This window comes from Pleurodeles waltl, chromosome 7 (genome assembly GCF_031143425.1).
Source record: "Pleurodeles waltl isolate 20211129_DDA chromosome 7, aPleWal1.hap1.20221129, whole genome shotgun sequence".
Classification (NCBI taxonomy): domain Eukaryota; kingdom Metazoa; phylum Chordata; class Amphibia; order Caudata; family Salamandridae; genus Pleurodeles; species Pleurodeles waltl.
In genome coordinates, this window is record NC_090446.1 from 1345941822 (window position 1) to 1345961839 (window position 20018).

The following is a 20018-nucleotide window of genomic DNA, read 5'->3' on the forward strand; positions in this document are numbered from 1 at the left end:
CCGACCCACGAAGCTCACAGGGCTGCTGCTTTGGAACACCGAACTCAAAAGGTGTTATGACATTTAAATATCTGGGTGTTCAAATGTATCACTCCAAAAGGGGTCTCAGTGGGCAATGTAGACCAGGCTGTGCGATAGGTGCGTGGATCATGCCTTGCGGAGCTCGCTGACCTAGTCTACACTGGGGCAGGTGGCGATAGCCATGATGCTTGTGCTCCACAGACTTTTTTTTTTGCTGCATTACCAATTCTGCTTCTCTGCTGCTTTTTAGGCAATTGAACGGTCTCCGGTTGACTTTGAGAAGGGGGAGCAGGCCACCGTCTGGTGGCTCTTATCACTGCACAGCACCCAATTCAAGGGGGTAAGGGTGCACACCTAACTTCAAGCTATGCAATGGCCAATGCGCAGGTTGAGTATGACAGATTGCTGAGCAGATGGCTGTCCGAGCTAGGCTCAGTGAGCTCGGTGTCTACACCTTGCTAACAGACTACACCTGTCCTCCACTAAGGGAATCGAGATGGATGACAGTGCAGGCATGCTGGTTTTAACATGGGTGTAACCCCATCATCCCTTATTCTCCATTAATCCTTTTGGAACAACTACCAGGAACGCGGAGTTGGCTGCCCAACACGATATGACGCCATGGAGAATAGAGGGACTTAACATCTTGGGGGATCACGACATCCAGCACATGGTAAGAGCTACATGGGGAACTGGAGAGGCAGAACAGCCTCAATCACCCATTTTGCACACACTCCTTGCATGTGGTGAGTCACATTGGGCTATTTCAACACTGTTGCATTGTTGACTAAAAACTGAAGTACAACTTGTGCCACTCTAAGGCACCCAGCACCAAACTAATGCCAGACTGGGAGTACCTTGTCACACAGCCTTCAGTGGCAAAGTGAAAACAAGACATGGCACAGACTGTGTGCCAAGTCCCCTAAACACTGCGTGTATTATTTGTAAGGCATTCCTACAGCAGCCCCTACAGCCCTAAGGCAGGGTGCATTATATTACATGTGTGGGCATCTCTACAAGAACAGATATGCTCTGCTATGTCTGTCGATTCTTAGAAACAGCAAGTGAACAGTGGAGTTATTTTAATACATGTGCTGCACACTGGTCAATACAAGTGCCCCAGCTACATGATGGCTTCTCTGAAGATAGGGATGCTTGGTATCAAACATCCCATATTAATAAACCCTCACTGATTTCAATGATGGATTTATTAATACATGCACCCAGGGGATCCCTTAGAGGTGCCACCTGAAAAACCTACCAACTGCTGGTGAGTGCACTGACCAGTTCTGGCCAGTCTGCACTAACAGACAAGAATCTGACCCCCAAGGTGAGAGCCTTTACTCTCTAGAGGTCAGAAACAAAAGCCTATCTGGGGGCTGGGGTGGGGAACACACCTTCTCACAGGAGGCTGCACACTAAGGCAGAGAAGGAGCTTCAAAGAAACCCACTGCCTTTAGTTTGCAGACCTGGCCTTCCTCAGGGGAAGATGCCAACTCCCCGGCCCCAGGGCCCATCTGGCACCTTGACAGGTGGGAAAGTTACCTATGCAGAAGCTATAGCATGTAGGAAGTTCCACCATCTTGCATATGGTGCAATCAAGGCACTCTGGACAGGGTGATGCCTAATCCCCACAGGAAGTGGTCATCTAAGAGGTGTAGTGACCCCAAGGGTAAGTAGACCATTGGCTACTACCCTTCACTCCCATTATTGCCCCCTAAATTAACTATTTAGGGGACCCCCTGATACCAGATCCTCAGACCTTCGCTGGACACAAAAGAAGTAGTGGAAAAGAAGCCTGCTGAATCAGAGAGTTGAGGAGCACGACTGACTTGGTGCCAACCCTTTAGGCCTGCCTGCTGTACCAGACCCTCGAGAAACAACTAACCGGTCCTGCCACTGTAGCCTACAAGAAACAGCAAGAACTGCCATTGCTTCTTCAATGGACAGGATGAAATCGCTTGGACTACAGGAGCAGACCCCCCCCCCCCCCCTCCCAATATGCCTAACTGCTCGACCACACTACTCAAAAAGAGCATTTGGGATGTCAAATGTGTCTCCGATACCTCTGGGGATTGCTTGGAATCTCTGCACAGTGTACCTCATTTTGGCCCACTAAATAAAGAACCAGCTTTCTACATTATCATCACTAAGAAGCCGTTTTGGTGATCAGAAGTCTGAGTGGACTGTTGTGGAGCTGCTCAAAGGAAGAGCACATCAGGAAAGTGAGAACCAGGTTGAAGTCCCACTGGGGCATAAATAAAAGGCACTAGAGGGAACATGTGTTGTAATGAAGAATTTGAAAAGGGATTGCTGATCTGGAAACCGCAGAAATGCCATAATGGCAGAAAAGTAATTTTTCAACATGCCCAGCAGGTCCCTGCTGGAATAAGTTAAGAATAACCAAGAGAAGCTGGGAAAAGGGTGTGGACAGAGGGTCAACATGCTTATCTGCACAACATGCGACAAACTTGCTCCAACCGCAGGCATTTACAATCTTGGTGGAGAGATGCCTGGCTGCCACAATAAAATTGGGATGGAAGATGGAAAGCTGTGAACTGTTGCCGCTCAATCTCCACGCATGAAGGTGAAGTGTTTTCAGGTTCAGAACCCTCCCCTGTTGCTGTGACAGAAGATCCTTCCGAAGAGGCTTGGAATATAGGACTTTTCGGGTCCAATGTGGAACACAAATGACTGGGCTCATTTGTTCTTGATCTTCTTGAGAACCCTGGACAGGAGTGGGATTGGTGGAAACGCGTGCAGTAGGCCCAAGCTTCACTCAAGCGGAAGACTTTCCAAGTGAGAGCAGTCTTGGAAACTCCAACATGCACAACTGCTGACATTGTGCATTCTCGGCAGAGGTGAACAGATCTAATCAAGGGTTTCCCCACTCTAGGAAGAGACTTTGCACCACCTTCGGGTGAAGACATTTGTGAACCTTGGCTGAGTTCATTAGCTCTGGCATTCAGAGAGCCCGCAAGGTGTTGAGCCACTAGGCATGTGTCCTGGTGTACCAGCCATGTTCAGAGATGCAAAGGCTCTTGACAGAGGCCAATACCACATGGCAATTGTGTTTTCTCTGAACACCTATATTAGTCCTTCCCTTGATTAAAGGAAGAAAGGCTTTCAATGCCAACCGGATCACTCGAAACTCCAGACTCATGGGGAGCCAAGATTCCTCTGATCTCACTTTTCCCAGATGGCCACAGCAGCCCAGGAGTGATGATCTGTCACTAGAGCCATTTCTGGTTGGGAATGGAAAAGGGTCTGCTGCTGACCCAATTGCAGTTCATCAGCCACCGCTGCAAGTCTTGGACCATGAACTCCACCGAGTGCAGAAGGTTTGCTGTAGTCTGGAGTTGAGACGACTGCCTGTGCTGAGCCTGCTTTCAACAGCCAATCGTCAAGGTAGGGGAAGACTGGAACCACTGACCTCCAGAGGTGCACTGCAAACACCACCTTTACCTTGGTGAACACCTGAGGAGCGCTGGTAAGGCCAAATGAGCACAGGAAACAGAGCGCTCATGGCCCACAGTGAACCATAGGTAATATCTGGGCAGGCAGTATGGGATGTGGAAATACGCATCCTGCAAGTCAACATTACCATTCCGTCTCCGGGGGCCAGGGCAGGAAGGACTTGGGCGAGTGTGAGCATTCTGAAAATCAAATTTTTCAGGAAGAAAGTGAGAAGGGCCAGGTCTAAAATAGGAGAAAGCCTCTAGTTAAATAAAGTAGCGGGAATAGCAGCCACTACCTACTTCTGAAGCAGGCACCCTCTCTAGAGCTCACTTGGCCAAGAGACGTAACTTTTCCAGATGGAGCAAGGACAGGTGGCCCTCCATCAGCTTGTCATAAGTGGGTGGCATGGAAAGAGGGCTGATCGCAAAGGGGAGTAAGAGCCACTTCGGATGAGCTACAAAACCCAACGGTCAGATGTTATTGACCTCCAGTGGTACAGGGGATGGCCTATCCTACCTTGCACCCCAAACTGGATGCACATTAGTCAGAGGGCACACTAAAGAGTTTTGGAGTTTGAGGCTGCCAGGGGAGTGGTGGACTGGCCAGACTTCTGGCTACCTGTCCCACATGGTCAGAGGGAACTCTCTCTTCAGCCATGAAAAGATTGTGAAACTTGCTGGCTGTGGTGGCTGGAAGTGTGAAGAAGCAGCTGAAACCCCTTACATGGCCATAAAAAAGGGGTGGAAGGTGAACTGAGGTTGGAGTGGGGCCACTGAAAGGCCCAAGGACCTGGTCGTAGCACTGCTGACAAAGCACTGCTGTCAAAGCAGTCCACCTTCTCACCAACCAGATGAGAGCCGAGGGGCGTGGCCAAGATGGCGACCGAGACGGGTGTCTGAATCGCAGGCTCCATCCCAGACCCGAGATATCATCCTGTTCGGCGCCCTCATTAGACCCAAATGAACAAGGGCACAATGCCGAGCCCCTTCGGACACTCCTGAGAATGTGGTGAGAGACCGCGATGGAGCGGAGGTATTTCCACGGTCGACCACAGCAATAAAGGCCTAACATCCAGCCGAGACCGGGGCCTCGATTTGTGGAGGAGCCGGGAAGCCACGCCAACCGGGGCGCCACAGAAACCACGGCGAGAAGGACACGTCCCCGCACCCCCACAGATTTGAAAAACGGGATTGACCGCGACTGGAACTCCAGACGTCGGGGGCATTGGGGGCCCACTAGAAACCGCGGCCCTTTGGCCCACAAGAACGCGCGACGAGGGGCCGTAAGCCAGTAAACCACTGAAAAACCCAGCGGCGGACCATCACCAGGGCCTCGGGTGCCGGGAATCATCACGAGAGGTCCCGGGCCTCTTTAGAACCGAGGCGGCGGCGCTACAACACAGTAAGTGATTACTGGGGCAACTGTCTGCACCACCACGGGCTATACAGCCTTCTCCTTGACCCGTGCCCCCCCCCCCCCTCGCCGCCACTGGACTATACAACGGAGCGGCGGGGGATAGCGGGAGAGGGCTCAGACGACCCCCATTGAACTCCCAGGGGGCAATGAAGCAATATTAAAACTCTGAAACGGGGGAACACCGGGGCAGGCATCAAAGGCAACCACAGTGGAGCGTGTGCACAGGAGCAGCCCCCTGCGCCGCGCGGGACCCGGTATCCGAATGGGACCCAGGGACCGGAGAAAGAAAAGCGGCTGAGACTTGGAGCCAGGGGGGCCAGAGAAACAATTGGACGGGCTAATGTTGTCCACCACCGGAGGAGAAAGAGTAATGGTATAGTTTGGTGAATCAGCACTTGGTGAACTCTAATGTCCGCATAGGGGTTGCCCTCCCCTTCCCTGTGAGCATACAGCGACCCCAGTAAAACGGAGCAAGGGAGCCCGGTCTGAGAGACTTCACACCGGGCTGCAGGATCAGCCTCACAGTGGGAGAACTTGCTACCAGCCGCAAACACTAGCACATTGGCAACCAGCAGACGGGGTTGAAGGCACCATAGACATGGCTGGCAAATCTAAGTCAGCAAAGGCGCAAGAGAGATCGGCACCAGCGGAAGCACCGGGAGAACAGCAAATAATGCCTACTGTACAATCCCTGGGACAAACCTTACAAGCCCACTCAACACAATTTGAGAAAATTCTACAGGCGATTATGGACACCAAATCCTCACTAGAAAATAGAATCGATACAGTATCCCAGGACCTCAATTTACTGAGGGTGGATCATCGTAATCTAGCGGAACGTGTCGGGACCACAGAGAACACGCTAAATGAACTAAGCCCTACGGTCACAGAAAACCAAAAACAAATCCAACGTCTGGATGCTGAAGTGAAAGTGCTGTGGCGCCGTGTGGAGGAGGCAGAGAGCAGGTCCCGACGCAACAACGTTCGCTTCTTGGGATTCCCCGAAAGATCAGAGGGGCAAAACTCTGAACTATTCTTGGAGCAATGGTTGATTAAAGAGGTACTACAAGGCACCCCCACAAAGTTCTTCGGTAGAGAGGGCGCACAGAGTCCCTGGAAAGCAGCCGGCCCCGGGACAGCAACCCAGACCGCTAATAGCAAGGCTTTTAAATTTTAGGGACAGGGACGCAATTCTGTAATACTTTCACAATAAGGGCCTCATACAATATGAGGGCTCATCAGTCATGGCATACCCGGACTACACTCAGGAGATACAGAGAAAGCGTAACTCATACATGAAAGTCAAACAACGGCTCAGAGAAAATGATATTAAATATGCCCTGATGTTTCCCGCTAAGCTGAGAGTTATCACGGAAGATCGAACGCATGTCTTTGCGTCCCCAGAAGACGCATGGACGTGGCTACACGCCAAAGGATTAGCACAGCCACTGGAGGGTCCAAGAGAGGAAGAAACATGGCTCATCACTTCATCAAAAAGGAGACCCAGGAAGCGGTCGAAGGCCCAACCTACAGTAACACAAGCGGCAGCGGAGAGAGCTAAGGTGCTGAAGGAAGCGTAACTTCACACACAGAACTCCTTTGGTGTGCTGCAGACTGCTGCAGATCACACGGACACGGATTCCGCCAGCTCCGATTCCACGGTGTTGGAAGCCCTTAGGGGGCCGAAGTTCACCCCTAGATCCGCAGATTCACTATGACAGTTGACTGCTAAACCGAAGGAACTGTTTATCGCCCTAATCATTCCAAATAAGATGATTATAACAGACTATATCCTTGGGGCATACGATATTTGCCCAGATAAGAAGGGAGAGCCGGCAACATGAGGGTGCTGAATAAGTAATATGTTTAAACCAAGGATGGGGGCCCATGGTAAGAGCCACCACCAAGGACCGCCATGTACCTCCAGAAGACATCTATATGGGTACAGGTTTTTATTGCTGAGAGTGTTGACAACAGAGTTGTCATGGACGATGTTGAAAACAATGCAAGTACAGCATAGTTATCAGGAGTTAGTTGGGGAAGGGGGGAACGTTTTCATATTAGTTTTAAGGGTCTTTGTATAATATATGATATTTTGCTACAGCTGTCACGCACCAACGAGCGGTGGGGAAGGAAAGCGCCACCAAGGGGCGAAACGATACTATGGGTTGCAGTGCATACATGACCCCCACATAACAAATCATGGTGCAATGTAGAACTCACGGTATGCATGAATACAACATAATCACGTGGAACCTACGGGGGATGGCGGCACAGGGTAAGAAATATCATGTCCATGCTCACCTCAAACGATTGGGAATTCACATTGCCATCCTCCAAGAAACACACCTACTGGAGCCCGACCTGAAAGCACTTAGGGGGCAACGGGGCGGACAGATTATAGGCACATCATATGCGGCTTATGCAAGAGGGGTCCTGGTGTGGATTGCGCAAGGGGTGCCATATGTCCAACATGCACACAAAATAGATCAAGATGGCCGGTACGTGGTAACGGAGGGGAAGCTAGATGGTAGACAGTTTACGATAATCGGGATATATGCCCCAAATAGTGCATTATCAGAATTCCTGAGAACTTTAACTCCGGCTCTTCTGATTAATCCGGAAGCACCAGCTATCTGGGGAGGGGATTTTAACAACACACCGGATATGGAATTGGACAGATCAGTCCCACCGCCAAGGGGGCTACCGCATGGGAACACTACTAGCCAGTTGCTTACATGGGCGGGAGTTATGAGGATACATGACGTCTGGCGTATGTGGCATCCAACCAAAAGAGAATACTCATTTTATTCTGTGCCACATAAGGTGCACACGAGGATAGATGATATATGGGGGACTCCTGATATATGCTCCCTAATAAAAGACACTGAGTACCTGGCTAAAACGTTATCTGACCACTCCCCGCTGAAACTCATAATACTGTGGGGGATGAGGCGCTCTGTGATCCCCACCTGGCGTTTACAGGTGGAAGCTCTCCAGGATCAAGCATTCAGGGAAGAACTAAGCACCGCAATAAGACAATACTGGGAGGTCAATAAGGATTCAGCGGGTACAAGAGCGATGGAATGGGATGCCCATAAGGTCGTTGTACGGGGGTACAGCATGTCGGCTAGTTGGGGAGTGCGGCGTTCCCTCCATGTTGACGTTACTCAATTAGAGAAGGAAGTAAGAAAACTAGAAGTGGCAGTAGCACAGAACAGAATACACAGAATTAAAGGATGTACGCGTTAAATATGATGAAGCAGATTTAAGACTTCGTAGACACAATCACAATTATCACTTGACGCGACTACAAACTGAAGGAGACAGATCGGGGAGACTGCTGGCATGGCTCCCTTCGTGAGGACCGTCAGCGATCCCCCATAGGCTCCATACGCCTGGCTGATGGAACCATAGCCACCAGCCAGGAAGAAATCAATAAAGCAATGGAGAACTACTATACCGGTTTATATAGGGGACAGACAGAATGCATGACCGGCAATTGGGCTCCTTCATGGGAGGAATGTTATTAGCGAAATTAACACAATTAGATAAGGAGATCTTAGATGCCCCATACAAATGGATGAGGCGGAGGCAGCCATGGGCCAGATATCCAGAAATAAAGCACAAGGAATAGATGGCCTACCAATAGAGTACTACACCACCTACTCTAAGCACCTAAAACAACATCTACTGGCGGTGTTTGAGGAAGCATACTCCCACCTACAGAAAGAGAAGCATTGATAGTGGTCCTACCCAAACTGGGACGGGATCCCACAGACATTAAATCATATAGACCACTCTCGCTTTTGAATCTGGACTGTAAAATCCTAGGTAAGATACTAGCAAATAGGCTGGCCCCCATTATACATACCCTAATACACGAAGACCAGAACAGCTTTATCCCTAAACGCAACACATTTCTAAATATACGCAGATTGCTAAGCATAATGGGAGATACTCCGACAGAGGAATATGAAAGTGTAGCAATGTCATTAGACATAGAGAAAGCGTTCAACACACTGGGGTGGGACTATATGCGGAACCCCGGGCTAGAGTGAAAACAGGCAACATCATATTAAATAGTTTTCCAATAGGCAGGGGCACCAGGCAGGGATGCCCGCTATCCCCCCTATTATTTGCCATAGCTATGGAACCATTAGCCAATAAATTACGGGGGATGGTGGAGAGTGGGGGGTGCGTGGTGCAGGAACTCGCCACATTGTGTCATTATATGCAGATGATGCACTGATATACGTGCGAAAAGGTAGCGCAGTGATGCCTCTAGTGATACCCTGTTGGAAGACTGTGGGAGAATATCGGGCCTAGTGGTGAAATGGGATAAGTCCTGTTTATTCCCATTAACAAATTGGCCCATGGAAATCAGGGCGAATGCACAGATGGGCCAGCTGAAGTGGTGCTTTGATACATTTAAGTACTTGGGGGTTCACATTTACCACAAGACAGAGGATCTCCGGGATGGTAATTTGGGACGAGCACTGAAATCCATGAAGGGATCCCGACACTTTTGGTGCGCGCTACCGCTATCTCCGTTGGGAAGAGTGGTGGTGGCGAACATGCTGTTGCTGCCCAGTCTTCTCTATTTCTTCGCAGCACTACCGGTGGTACCCAAGAGCTTTTTTCACAAACTTAACACAATCTTACTAGGGCTCATATGGGGAGCAGGCAGAACCCGAGTGGCACTAGCCACCTTGCATCGCCCACTGAGAGAAGGTGGGCTTGGCGCCCCGAATTTTGAATTATATTTCGCCTCTGCCCAATTACAATGGATATTAAACTGGATACATAGACCAGAGGTGGCAGAATCCAGGTGGATCAGAACACAGCTAAAGAGAGTACCACTGATTACATGGTTATCAGGTTCCACGGCGAAGGGATCTTCGGGTAATCCGCTGATGCTGGCCGCACATACCTGCTGGACAAGATATATTCATAAAACCTGCACTGGACCGCTGTACTCTCCCCTCGTCCCACTGGGACAGATCCCAGCATCGGGAGGGACAGTCGGTATGTACTCAACTACCACCTGGGCAGAGGCAGGGAAAGTAACAGTAGGAAACTGTTTCGATGAAGGAGTATTGATGTCATTTGAAGCCATGAATGATCTCACGGCAGTGGGCCCTGGCCAATTTATGGCATATTACAATATACGCAGCTTAATTAAGAAGGCATGGGCGTCACTCGACCGAGAACCAACAATATCTCCCGCATTTCACCATATGTTGTCATATGACACCCAAGATAAAATAATAACAAATATATAGAACCTTAAACAACCCTCCCGACACAAGACTTGAAAGGACAAGAAACAGATGGAATATGGTACTGCCGAACCAGTTAACAGAAGAATGGTCACAAGCCCTGCAACATACACGTAGGGTATCCAGGAATCCCAGATTCAGATATACCCAATTTAACTATTTCCATCAGACATACTTATCACCCGCTAGGTTAAAACAAATGTTTCCAGATTCGAACCCGGTCTGCCCCCGCTGTGGTGCAGTGTCTGCCCACTTTTATCACATGGTTTGGGAATGTGGCCCTCTCGTTGAAGAGTGGAGGAGAATAGTAGCTGATGTCGCAGAGATTACAGAACACCTGTTTGTGTTGGACCCTGGTTCCTGTCTATTGGGAGTAAAAATAAAGGGGAAAAAACAGACATGTGCATAAGTTTGCAGACCTAGCATTCATAATGTACAAGAGACTGATAGCAATTAACTGGAAAGCCCCAAAGGCACCAGACATGAAAACTTGGAGAGCTCTGACATTAAGATGGTCACGGACAGAGTATCTGGTACTACGCAAACTACTAGACCAGGGCCAGGCACACACTGGATGTGACGCATGGGAATCATTTAACAACAAATGGGAACGAAAAAACGACGAGCGCCCGCCGTGAAAAAAGATAGCATCTTGGAACCGGAGAGGGGGAGGATACATGCACGACCCGCAGCGGGGAGGGAGACGGGCATGCACAATATTCATAGCTAACATACACTAAACAGGTACTAAACAAGACAAAGAAAATCGATCTATGGGAGCAACGGGGGGGGCGCCGAAAAACACATATGCTATATACGTGCATACGCCCACAACATCTTCATAACCTAGACCAGATAGGAGGAGAAACATAAGTAATTCATAACGTTGTAGCACGTAAAAAGAGAACATTTGCTCTACATAGATACAACGCAATTCATACCCTGTTACACACAAATAGAGACAAACACAGAACACAATAGCCTACCCACCGCTCAAATCACATATCTTGATCTATGCAAATACAAAGTTCGATTCTGTTATGCAAAAGACAACATTGTGTGATATAACAGACCCTAGTTGTTGTTAATGTAAATGTAAGATATCAACACAGAAAACCGTATATTTTGTTATGATTGTGATTACGATTGGGAACATCTGTGTAACTTCAACAATAATTAAAAATAAAATTAAAAAAAACAGACGAGAGCCATCAAAGAGCATGTCCATGAGCAAAGCCTGGACAGCCTCTAAAAAGCCTGTAGTTCTCAATCAGGCGTGGCTCCCAAGGGCCACCAACAAGTAAGCTGCTCTACCCAATGAGAGTGTCGTGTCCAGCCCACATAACCGGTGAACTTGGCTGAATCTCTTCCATCAACAATTACATGAGAGAGCATGGCTTGGGTCTCCTCAAAGACCATAGACAGCACCTGCGCAACCAAGTCCCTGATCGAATGAAATATCTGTCCAAGAGGCGCGCAGTGTTCAATGACCACAGTGCCAGGCTGGCAAAAGAGAACATTCTCTTCCCAAATGTATCCCGTCTTTTGGATTTCCTATTCAGTGGAGTGGTAGGGAATGCACCAGGGTTACATTGTGGAAGGAGAGGCTTGGACCACCAAGCTCTCCAAGGTGGGGTGCTGGTTGAAGAAAATGAGGTCCCTCTAGGGTGGGGTGATGGGCAATTGTCCTAGCCACAGGAGCCCTTGTGCAGGGCTTGGACCAGGTCCAGAGCAGGAAGTCTGCAAGGGCTTCATTAAATGGGAGTAATGGTTCTATAGAGGCAACTCCCAGCTGCAGCACCTCCATCAAGATGGATGTCTTGACTGCCACGGAGGTTAGAGTAAAGTCCAGAACCTCTGCCGCCCCCACACCATTTCAAAGGGGGCATCCTCCTCCATAGCCATGGTATGGGAAGAGACCAGGCCAGTTTCTGGGGAATTGGCCAGACCACTGGCATCTGTAAGACCTTCATACCAGGTGTCCCCTGGATTTTTTAAATATTTGATAACCATAAGGGTCCACAAACTCCTCCAACTCTTCACCCAATCTAAGCTTGTCATAGTAATATCGTGGTGGCTCAGATATGTGGGAGTCTTCCCCTGTTTGGTGTTGGACCATGTCCGTCCAGCCCTATATCAGAGTCTGGAAGGATGATAGGAGTGGTGCCACCACTGGGCGTCAGTACTGGAGCAGGCACTGGGGAAGATCAAGGTCACTCACCAGGCACCACTCCGGATCAGTCAGTGGAACCCTGGAGCCAGACTGGCACTGAGAGTAAACCCTGGCAAGAGACAAGTAGGGCCCCCTTTCGGACCCATGGGACCATGAGGGCGCTCCAGAGTTAGAGGCCATGCTCCTTATCTTTGGGTGGCCTTTGGAATTTTTTACGTTGGGGATGGGTTGCATTGGCTTGTGGAAATTCCTGTAGGCACAGAGACAGCCAAGGCACGGACTCCATCATAAAGCTATGCCTTGAGTGCCGATGGCCTGTGACTCGTACAAAGACTTGAACAGCAAAGTCGAAGACCTCTTTGACTTTTTTCTTTTTGTGGGACCTGCCAAACAACCTGGAATGGGATGACAATCGCTGGGTACGACTTCACAAACGATCTCAGGTCCTTTCTTGCGACTGTGATCTGGTTAGGAGCTAGAGGGATGGCTCCCTCAGCGCACTGGTATGCATGGCGCAGCAATCCTTGCATGTCTTGGTGTCATGATCTCACTCAAGACACCAGAGGAAAATTAAGTGCAGGTCCGTCACCAACATCTATCATGTCTCATGGTTTAAAAACTGCCTTTTTTTGGACATTCAGCAAACCAGAAGGGAATCTAAAAAATTAATCGACAAAAGGCCAAGAAAGGGTCAGTCAAAAAGTGACTGGGTCTGCGCTGACTGGTAAGGTAAGAAAAGAACGCACGTCAGCACACTGAATTGGTGCCTACATGCCACTTCTGGTGCAGACGTACCGGACAGCATCACATGGAGCCAAACACCACCTACCAGCACACTGATGCCTGGGGAATATTCTAAGGCAAAGAATCTGTGCCTAGATGTCTATCAGATTGTGAATCCCTAAGTGTGAAGGAGTAAGGCCGCTTAGTGTGTGTGAATGAGGTACTCTTCACTAGTCAACTTGTCAAGTTATTGAAAGATATAAATGAACTGTGCCAAAGACATGCTGCTACTACTGCCAGTCATTTAGTAAACATGAGCTGGGGTAACCTCAAAAGGCTGGTGTGACCCTGAAGGGTAGTGGATTTGAATATCTATGCAAAGTACTAACTAAGAATTTTGACACACAGGGCAGCAGAATGACTTATTGGACAGTTTTCATCTTGAGCTCTAACCGAATAACCAGATTTTTATCTTTCTTGCGGATAAGACCGTAAAGGCAATAGATTCCTTGTCCTTCCTGATGTTGTGGGACAGGTTCTACAGCTCAGTTTTGGATTACCAACTGGTATTACTTCTAATAGCAGTCATAGGTGGTCTTGCCTGATGATGTGCTGGCATGGTGTATATATTCGGCAAGATGGTGAGGCATTATCAGTAGTAGCTGTAGGTATTAGTTGAGCTTACAGAGAGTGGCTGGGGGAGTGGACAGGGAGAAAAATATATGGAAGGTCATTGTTTGGGGGGAAAATTCCCTTGGTTAGGGTGCCTCTAGCTTTCCGCAGCTGTTGCCATAGAAGCCACCAGTAGTGTTATGCTTTGATGACTGACCAGCCTGAAAGGGCTGCTGCGGCAGACAGAGTAGAGGCGGCGTGTGGCTGGGGGCGGGGGGGAGAGTTCATGTGTGTTAGCTGTAGCCTGTGACTGTTGGCCAGAAACCCCACCTTCTGTTACTGTTTTTTGAGCTCTCCCATTACAGTTACTGTTCAGTGTCCTGTATAATATTCTTCAGCATGCAGCTGACTTGAGCCCAAAGGGATATTCACTGCTGAAGGGCAAAGCAATGATGTTTTAATGAACTTATGGTGGAAGCCAGGCAAAGTGAGCCAGATTCATCAGTGCAAGAAAATGCAGGTGTTTCTCTACTGGAAAGCCTTATCAGCAGTGTCAAAGGCACACCAGGTGATTGTATTCAAAATCATTTTGCCTTCATGAACAATTTCTTTCCCTCACTTCTTGCAAGCATTGGGAATGTGCAAGGTAGACTCATATTTCATCCCACTGGTGCCTGCCATACGCAGTAAGGATGCAGACTTGAGTTGGGAGCCCCCAAAGCAACCGCTATTGCCTTATGCATCAATCTTCCTGCTCTTATCAGGGCGTGGGTGTATTCCCTCTGCCCGCATGAATATCATTTCAGATGCTGTGTGGACAAAGGAATCGAGTGAACATGCCCACGTATAAAAAGTGTCTTGCAGAGTGTGCTTACATTTTTTTTCTCCATCATGGATGTGTGCAACCATGTTTTCACAATAACCTTCATTTCAGAGCATTTTTCTTAAATAATGGCAGTAATTGGACAGACCGCCAGTGCTTGTATGAGTGCTGGTGCCCAAAAAACGGATCAAGAATCCACAGCTACTGCTTTTAAACATCAGCGCACCAAATACCATGGCTTTGTAAAATCGACCTCAGGGATTTCCATCCACTATCAGACGCTCCCTGCCCCCTTGATCTCCCTTGTAAATGCTGCTTTTCGTAGCAGCTTTCTCCCTTTCCAACTGTCTTCCCATCTTTCTTTTTCTATTTCTTTTCTCTTTGCATGTTTTTCCTTTTCTTGCTCCCGTTAAGTGTGATAAGGAAAAATAAGGCAGGCCCCTAAAAATGAGTACCGGATGGCCCTGCAGGCTCAAATTATCAACTGCAAATCACTCAGTCTTCGAGACTGTCTCAATAGGAAAGTTTTCTTCCTCCATAGTTTGACTCTGTGGACTGCCATATGTTTTACAGCCGCACGATAGGTGGCTGTTCCATAGGTTGAGAGGGATGATATTGAAAGGATATGGCTCTAAAGAGGGGTCATCCGAAGGTTACACACTGTGCCAGAGTCATCCACATCTTCTGTGGGCTGTGTATCATGATTTGGGTTTGGCTGATCTCTAGAGCAGCCCTGGTCTCAATCTGAGTGAATGGACTGAGCTTGGGATTGTGAACATAATGGTGACACTGCAGGCGTTGATTGGCTGGGAAACAGATGTTGTGCAAGGATATGTCTGAAGACTGGGTTAATAAAGATACCCTGTTCTGTACATCTTGACGGTTGCCTTCATCTTTAGCAGAGAGTGTCGCTCACAGTCAAGCTGGAGGTAGGATAAAAAGCAGACTTCAAGTCAATACAGAGATGGGCTCAGCACATTCTCAGCAGAGGCTCGATCTCTGGTGCTCAAGGAATCTCTAGCAATAAAGGTGTTTCAGCTTCACGTGGCTTCGGGAACAGTGTGCCGCACAAACTGTTGAGACCTCTTTGGAGCAGTTCAGCCAATAAGGCATGGTGCTCTGGGGGCTTGCCCTGGAGTTGAGGCTCTATTCCATGATGAACCCTAGAGGGAAGGAACCTTGGTGTGAGGTGTGTGAAACGGTACGCATAGTGTTAGGACTACACGAGGACATCACTTAACTGCCCCGGAAAAGAATGGTTTCCAAAGGCATTGAAGGACACACTCTGATTCACCTCCTCATGTGTCTCCAGACTACTCAGGAGATCCTTGGTGGTGCATTCTGTAGCACACCCAACTTTCTACCCATCCGTGCAGAGTAGTATTTTTGAACCAAAAGGCGTTACACACAGAACATGCAGCAGAGTCTTGGACACTTGAAAGGCAGAGATGACGAACCCGACCAACGACAATATTACAGATAGGGTAGAACTTGAAAGGTGTGGTCTACATACCATCCCCATCACATTAGTCAATCTTATACAACCTTATACTGGGATTCTTGGTATGATTCAGCTATGAATTGTTCAACGGTCGCACAAGCTCCTCATGTGTTGAAAGCTGGCAATCCATTATCTGGGAGTCAAAGTTTTCAGCTTCTGTAGCACAAAAGAACTGGAGCACTTCGAGATACGCCAAACCCAAAGGCGGAAAATGCTAATGAAAGGTGGAGTTTGTGTAGTGGTGCATTCTGGATTTCAGGGGAAGTATCATGAGTCACTTTGAACACAACCTCTTCTTTGAAGATAACCAAATTGAAACATTTGTTCCCAACACTAGATAGCAGGTGTGCACATAGTATGTGATTTGCAGCAGCATACGCTACCAACACCTATTACCTAAAACCTAAAACAACTCACATCTCTACCAAATCACACCAACCATGATCAGCTACAAAACCAATGCTTAAATGTACTGTTCTTTTCCACTGCTGAAATAGGAAACACTGTCAGCGCCACCACGAGCAGGGATGATACTCGGTTATATAGGAATACAATGCCAGCAACACTCACCTCCTGTGCTTGTTGGTGTACATAGGTTGCTGCTCCATGTTGGTGTCAATCACAGACAGTTTCAAATGTGCCTCTTTTTCACTGCGCATCTAGGAAGAGAGGAATTCAAGATTGTTGAGAGCATGTGGTGCATCTCAGCCACAAACAAATGATTTACTGGAACAATAATGGCAAGTCAAAGCACTCCAACAAGAACCTCGTCTTTCTTGCATTAAATGAATACTTCTCCCCCAACAACTGTCTTCTCTAGATAGGAGGGTGCCCACCCACAGTCATTAGAGAGCTTTGTCAGTATTAGGATTCCAAAAGGGTATGCTTACTCTGCAGACTAGCACCTTATTGCAGTGCGTTACAGCTGCAAGCTGGTGGTCAGTTAAAAAATATATAAGTAAGATGGAACCTCACTTCAGCAATTCATATTTTCATAATATTCAGGGAAGGGGAAATGTTCACTTTTAGGGTCACAAGTCTCACACCGTGCATCGTTATGCACCAGTAACTTGCAAACAATCATTCACTTCATCACATTGCAAACAAGGTAATGCTAAACCAAAGCCAATTTTGCTTGATGTCCCTGCAAGTTATTGAAAGAACTCCTATGGGCATTGTTCAAATACAAACAAGTGTAATAAAGGCAAAAGGGGGCTAAATTCCGGGGTGAAAAACTAAAACCAGAGTGCAAGAAGATAACGGTGGTGGGATGGAATGCATACTTACATCCTCTTGCTTCTTTTGAAGCTCTTCCAGAAGGCTTACGATATCTTCGTCAGCAACATCACAGGGCCTCTGACCCTGTAAATGTAACAAATCATACCTGAGTCACAAGCTTGGCAGTGATCTGGCATAGCTGTTCCACTTCCAAACCCCGGGTTCATACTGAACAATTAACTCACCTTCTCTAACACATTTTCTGGCAGACTATGTAACTTTCACCTAGGCGCAAGACTGGATACAGAAACTTAAAAGCAATTCCTTTGTTCATCGGCTTAGTCCTGCCTTGATGTGACGTCGAGGGGGGTGGGCCAGACGATGCCAGGAATTTACTTATTCACCTGATTGATGTTATGGTGCTGCGGAATGCTGTCTTGATGGTAAGATAACAAATAGAACTGTTTGGGTTCGAAGGGAGTACACATCAAGTATGTGAGTACCAAATTGAAGTCCCACTACGGCATGATGAAAAGGAGTTGGTAGGAACATACAGATCAGACACTTCAAATAACGCATCACAACAGGTGACTTGAAGAGGGACAGCTGATCAGATAAATGTAAGAAGGTCCAAAGGGCACCAAGATAATCTTTAGCTGTAGCCAGCGAAGAACAACAGGAATAACTTCTGACAATTGTGCATTTAGTGGTTCTATATTTTGGGAAGAGCCCCAAACAAACCTCTCCCAGAGTCATGAATTAATCGATCTGTCTGAGGGACACCGGGCTGCCAAGATGACACCAACCACTTCAAAAGGAAGACCGAAAGCCATAAACTGTTGCCACTCAATCTTCACACATGATGGTGTAGATTGCGCAAGCTAGGGTGCACAATAAGACAGCGGCTGCAAAAAGAGGCCCTCCATAAGTGGCAGCTAGAATGAAGAATATAAACTCATGGGCAGAAGTTCCACACACTCCTCACCCAGGCCAGGGACACTAGGAGGATCTGGGCCTGGTATTGAGTACTCTGGGCAGGAGCGGAAAGGCATACACATGTCCGGACCCCCAATGCTGGCGGAAGGCATCTCAGATGGAGGACTGCCCAGAAAGCTCCAAGGAGCAAAGTTTTTGATACTGCACCTTCTCGGTGGAGGCAAATACATTGAGCCAGGGTTCTCCCAATTTCTGGTCTTCTGAGTATAAGTGCCATTCAAAACCTGTTAGGCTGAGGTTCTCCGCCTTAGCATTTAAATATCCTGCCACATACTGATCAGGGAGATGCCCTGGGCCAGTTCTAGAGGGGCAGAACTCCATGGCACAGAACCCTCAACCTCACGCAACATTGCTTGTGCAATAACACATGGTGTCCAAGAGTACCTGCACTTTGTTCCCTTCAATGGTTGAGAGGTACCCTTTCAGTCCCAAGCAAATCACTTGCAACTCCAGCAAGCTCATGTGGAGGCGCATCTCAGCATGACACCAGAGCCTCTGATCTCCTCTACTCCCAAATAACCTCTCCAACACAGCAACAATGCATCTATCACAATTGTTACCGAGTCTGAAAGGTTGCCTTGGTGCTGAACCCACCTAGACTTCAGATCCAACTGCAGAGCCTGCATATACCACTTGGTGTTGTCCACAAGCAGGATGCAGGAAGCCAAGAAGCACAGGAGTCTCAGAGCCCCTTGCAGCGAGACAGGTCAAAAGCTGAAACATCGAGATCATAGCCCAAATGTCCTGGACTCGTTGAATGTCCAACAAAAAGCCCAATGAGTGAATCCAAGCAAGGACCTTAAGCGCCAGGCTTGTCCCAACTGCCCTACCCAAGCAGTCAGTTGGGTCCAGGACAGAACTGGTGGTGTATTCTACAGCATCTTTGCCATAGAGGATCAGACACTAAAGAGTTTGTGTGACTTTCTCTAGAGAAGCTGGTTTGAAGCCCTCTACCTGGTTCCACAAGGTTTGTGAATAGCATCTTTTTGGATTCCCTCTCAGGTGGGGAGGTAGGGACGGGAGGTGCCTGAACCACCAGACAATCCAAACTCTGGGGGAAGGGTGCTGAATTAAGAAATAGGAGTCCCTAGGGATTGGTCTGTGCCGTCTTTCCATCTGTCTGTTCACTGGGTGGGGGCAAGATCGCGGTTCTGCTGCAGGAGCCCACCAAAATATCACTGAGAGCCTCATTAAAAGGATACAGAGGATCCTGGGTATTAGCTGCAGGGTTGAAGACTTCTGACAATATGTCAGTTTTGACATCCTGCAATGGCAGTGTTAAGAACTTCCTATGCTCTCCTAATAGTCAAAAAATAGGCAGATTTCTCAATGACAATAGGGCTCGGAGAATTCAGGGCAACGTCAGCAGAAACGTTGAACCCACTGGCATTTTCAAGCTCTTCAAAAATGGCATACATGTCATTTTCATAATCTCAACCAAAGAAACTTTAATGTTGATCAGCTTCCAAATTAGATAGTACTATCTGGTATGGATCAGTCATCCGTGCTAGTGTCAAGGGGCGCACCTGTGGCATCATCTCTATGTCAGATGTTGTGCCAGGCTCGTTGGAAGGGTCAACCTCAGCTGGAGACTTCATTGGGAGGTCAGCATTGGAGATGCATCTGCCTACAGGCTCCAACAGGCAGCCACCTTTTTTCCTTGGGGCCTGAAGGCGTTCCAATGATAATTGATGGAGTACTAAAAATGACTGTTACACTCTCCTTCAGAGGTTGCATTTTTTCTGATATAGCTCCTTGATGAGGCAGGAGGTTGAGCAGAAATACCTCTGGAGA

The 20018-nt window shown here is 48.1% G+C and overlaps 1 protein-coding gene across 1 annotated transcript in view; it reads right to left on the reverse strand.

The window, feature by feature from the left end:
* PPP1R12C (protein phosphatase 1 regulatory subunit 12C) overlaps positions 1–20018 on the reverse strand; it is a 615622-nt gene that overhangs the window by 408501 nt on the left and 187103 nt on the right. Inside the window, exons 6-8 of the mRNA XM_069201799.1 lie at positions 17298–17372; positions 16581–16669; positions 3487–3677 (exon numbers count right to left, since the gene is read on the reverse strand). Coding sequence (XP_069057900.1) covers positions 3487–3677; positions 16581–16669; positions 17298–17372 — 355 coding nt within the window. The remainder of the gene's footprint in view (positions 1–3486; positions 3678–16580; positions 16670–17297; positions 17373–20018) is intronic.